The 3,652-nt window shown below is 43.3% G+C and overlaps 1 protein-coding gene across 1 annotated transcript; it reads left to right on the top strand.

The window, feature by feature from the left end:
• Window positions 1–928: 928 nt before the first annotated feature.
• Window positions 929–3,154, top strand: LOC120853612 (disintegrin and metalloproteinase domain-containing protein 20-like). Its single transcript, XM_040227578.1, has one exon. The coding sequence runs from the start codon at window positions 929–931 to the stop codon at window positions 3,152–3,154; it is 2,226 nt and encodes a 741-aa protein (XP_040083512.1).
• The last annotated feature ends 498 nt before the right edge of the window (window positions 3,155–3,652 follow it).

Below are 3,652 nucleotides of genomic sequence, written 5' to 3' on the forward strand. Positions count from 1 at the left end.
GCACTGATTAAAATTCTATTCCCCGTACGTTATTTTGGACTATTCCAGAACGTCGTACAAAGGAAGTCCTATGTAAAGCTTCTTTGGTCTGCTTTCTTTCTGTTATCATATTATCTATGAGACACATCCATGATCGTACACATACCAGAAACTTGTTCAGATTTACTGAGGATTTTCCCACTGAGTGAATAGGCCCTTTGTGTGTCATCCATCTGTCCAGTACTGTTTGCTTGTTCCCAGTCCGTGGAATAAATTCAAGCATAATGCTGTTATGAATATGTATATAGAATCATTGTGGTAACTTCCTATGGCTAGAATCATCAAGACACAGGGCAGGCATCATTTTAACTTTATAAGGAACTATTATTGGCCACCCTAACATTTCTACTCATGACACTATTGTTCTGTTCCACTCATCACGCCCAACACATCCCACGTTTCTAAAGTATGAAAGAATTTGATTCTCTCCTCAAAAGTCTGACTAAAAGAAGCTTCCACTCTCTTCTCCATTTCGTATTTTCATTACAAATTGAAGCCTTGTCTCATTTTGGTTTGAGGGCAAAAAGTCAATCACTGTCTCAAAATTGCACCAAACCCCGATTCTTCCCCTGTGGCTTTTCCGAAGGACCATGGAACCACTCAGCCCAGATATGCACTCTGTTTTCCCTCATTTCTGCTGTGTTTTGTCTTCCCTAACACCCTTGTGTTAGGACCCCTAGGACCACTTGGCACAGCCCCTCCCCTTCATGAGGACACATTGTTATGTAAGAGCTTGCGCTCCCTCCCCCACCTCTCTGGGGCTGCCCAGCCTCCAGTCTGCCTCTGCTCTCCTCAGGACCAGCCTGCTGTCTAAAAGTTGCTTCTCCAGGGATAGTCTTGCCTGCCTCCCACCGCAGTGCATTTTCTTTGGTCACACACTTCCTCACTCATGGGGCATGCCTGGACCCAGGCCCACCTGAGAGGTGATCTCTGGCTGCCTCTGCTCTGGCTATTCCTGTGTCCAACCTGCTGTTCCCATGACCCACCAGGATGGCGCTTCACTTCTTCTGAAATTGTGATTCCCAGGAAGGTGTCCCACAGAGTGAGTGGAATTGAGAGACAAGGCCAGCTCTCCTACAAGATTCGCTTCAGCGGCCAAAGACATGTGGTTCACTTGAGAGTCAAGAAGAACTTGCTGCCCAGACATTTTCCTGTCATCACCGATAACGACCAAGGTGCCATGCAGGAGAACTACCCTTATATCCCCCGAGACTGTCACTACTTCAGCTACCTGGAAGGGGTTCCTGGGTCCATGGGCACCCTGGACACCTGCCATGGGGGTCTGCGTGGCATGCTGCAGCTGGACGACTTCACTTACGAAATCAAACCATTGGAGGCTTCTTCCAAATTTGAGCATCTGATTTCTCAGCTTGTGACACAGAAAACAGCAGCAGAGGATGAGAAATGTGAGGCTGAAGAGAAAAATAAAAATCAAGAGTATGAGGAGGCAATGATTTCTGAAATGCCTAGAGCAGGCACTGTGTATTTGTGGTGGCCACACAGGAAAGCCTTGAAAGTTCACTACACAGTTTCAAACTCATTAGTTGTTCAGAACAATAATATGACACGTATAACAGAGAATATAGTGATTTTGAATAACATAATTCATAGCATCTATTACCAGGGTCAACTTCAGGTTTTGATACGTGTTTTATGCATATGGGATGGCATGGATAAGATGAATTTGTATGAATTTAATACAGTTACAAAAGCAGTAACTGATTTTGGTTTATGGAAATATTGGGGATGGTATAATGAAATTCCTCATGACACTTCATTGCTTATAACAGGACATAAGATTGCTGGGGCCTCCTATGGCAGCAGCTTTGATGGAGTGTGCAATCCCAATTGGGGAGCGTCATATGTATTTGCTGCAAGATACCACCTATTTTTAACTGCAACTATTGGAGCACACGCGATAGGTCATGTACTGGGTTGTAATCATGATGTTCCAGGTTGTCAGTGTTTTCGGAGACAACACTGTCTCATGAGTCCTAACCCTGGTCTTCTAGATATGATGAGCAATTGTACTTTTGAGAAAATTCACCGACGGTTACATATGTGGGATGGTTGTTTGAGTGCTCCATATATACCATATAACAATTTTCCTTATATATCAAGACGATGTGGTGACAAGAAGATAGATCCCAATGAAGAATGTGACTGTGGCACCTTCAAAGACTGTAGTGGGGATCGATGTTGCAATTCCAATTGTGTCCTCAGCCTTGGCAGTGATTGTGACTATGGAAGTTGCTGCAGAAACTGTAAATATGCTTATCCTGGATATATTTGCAGAGATACTCTTGGTATTTGTGATCTACCAGAATACTGTAACGGGAAGACACATGATTGTCCAGCTGACACTTATATCCAGGATGGAACCCCGTGTTCACCATCAGCTGTTTGTATGAAGGGAAACTGTAGTGACCGTGATTTACAGTGTCAAGCCCTCTTTGGCTATAACATAAAAGCGGCTGCATCATCATGCTACGAGGTATTGAATCTCAGGGGTGACCGATTTGGAAACTGTGGTGTGAAGGTGACTCGAGGAGGAGGAAGACCTGTTCCATGTGAACGTGATGATGTTAACTGTGGAATGCTGCACTGTAGCAACGTGAAGGAAATTCCTGGGGGTGGGGAGCACACTACTTTTCATCAAATAATAGTACATGATGTTAAACCACAAACCTGCTTTGGGTATGATGCCCACTTCGGGACAGACGTGCCAGAAATGGGGCTTGTAGTGGATGGTGCAACATGTGGCCCAGGAGCATACTGTAAGGATCAAAACTGTACTTTTTTTCAAGACCTGGATTTTGACTGCGATGTCAAGAAATGCAATTACAGAGGGGTGTGCAACAGCCAGAAACACTGTCACTGTCAGCGAGGCTGGAAACCACCAAACTGTACTGAGAGAGGACCAGGCGGCAGCGTAGATAGTGGCCCTCCACCTGACTCAGAACTAGGCGTTCGAGCCAGTCTAAGGCTGAGTCTAAACAGAGCACTAGCTCTGCTGCTTCTTCGCCTTTGCCTTCTTTGCCTTTCAGCATTTATAGGCGCCACTTACTATGTAAAAGATATACTTGAACAGGGAAATGAAAGTGTTGAGAAATAATCCCTTGAACCCAAGTAAATAAAACTGGAGTTCACAAAATGGAGAAAATCACATTGGCACTTACTGGGAGAAATGATCAATAAGCACACTGATAATTCCCAAGTTGTTATCTTCAAATAAAATGACTTGACAATTTAAAAGGAGTCTGTGTGGTTAAATGCATTTAATATTTTATATCTGGTCTTAGTCTTACTACTCCTCTCAATGATAATGGGAACTGTTAGATTCCAACCAACAAGAGGACCTCTACTTATTTATGTTGTGGTTACTAATGTTTCATGGATGTGCCTATAGCACATCTTGTTAGAACTGGTATGCATGTGTTTAGTAGTTTATTAGGATTTTGCTTAGTTGATTATGTACTAGGTTTTTCTTACCGGTTCATGTATTTGTTAGCGTTAAATAAACCTAACTTGAAGATAGCATAAAAGATACCTTGACTGATGCTGTAGGAAGATAAAAAATTCCATGTTACAGGCATGTGAATATCAACAGCAG

Source organism: Oryx dammah, unplaced genomic scaffold, assembly GCF_014754425.2.
Source record: "Oryx dammah isolate SB20612 unplaced genomic scaffold, SCBI_Odam_1.1 HiC_scaffold_26, whole genome shotgun sequence".
In the NCBI taxonomy this organism is placed as follows: Eukaryota; Metazoa; Chordata; class Mammalia; order Artiodactyla; family Bovidae; genus Oryx; species Oryx dammah.

What these genes read in the sequence shown, in the direction of transcription:
- LOC120853612 (XM_040227578.1), top strand. Translation starts at nt 929, where the DNA reads ATGGGGCATGCCTGGACCCAGGCCCACCTGAGAGGTGATCTCTGGCTG.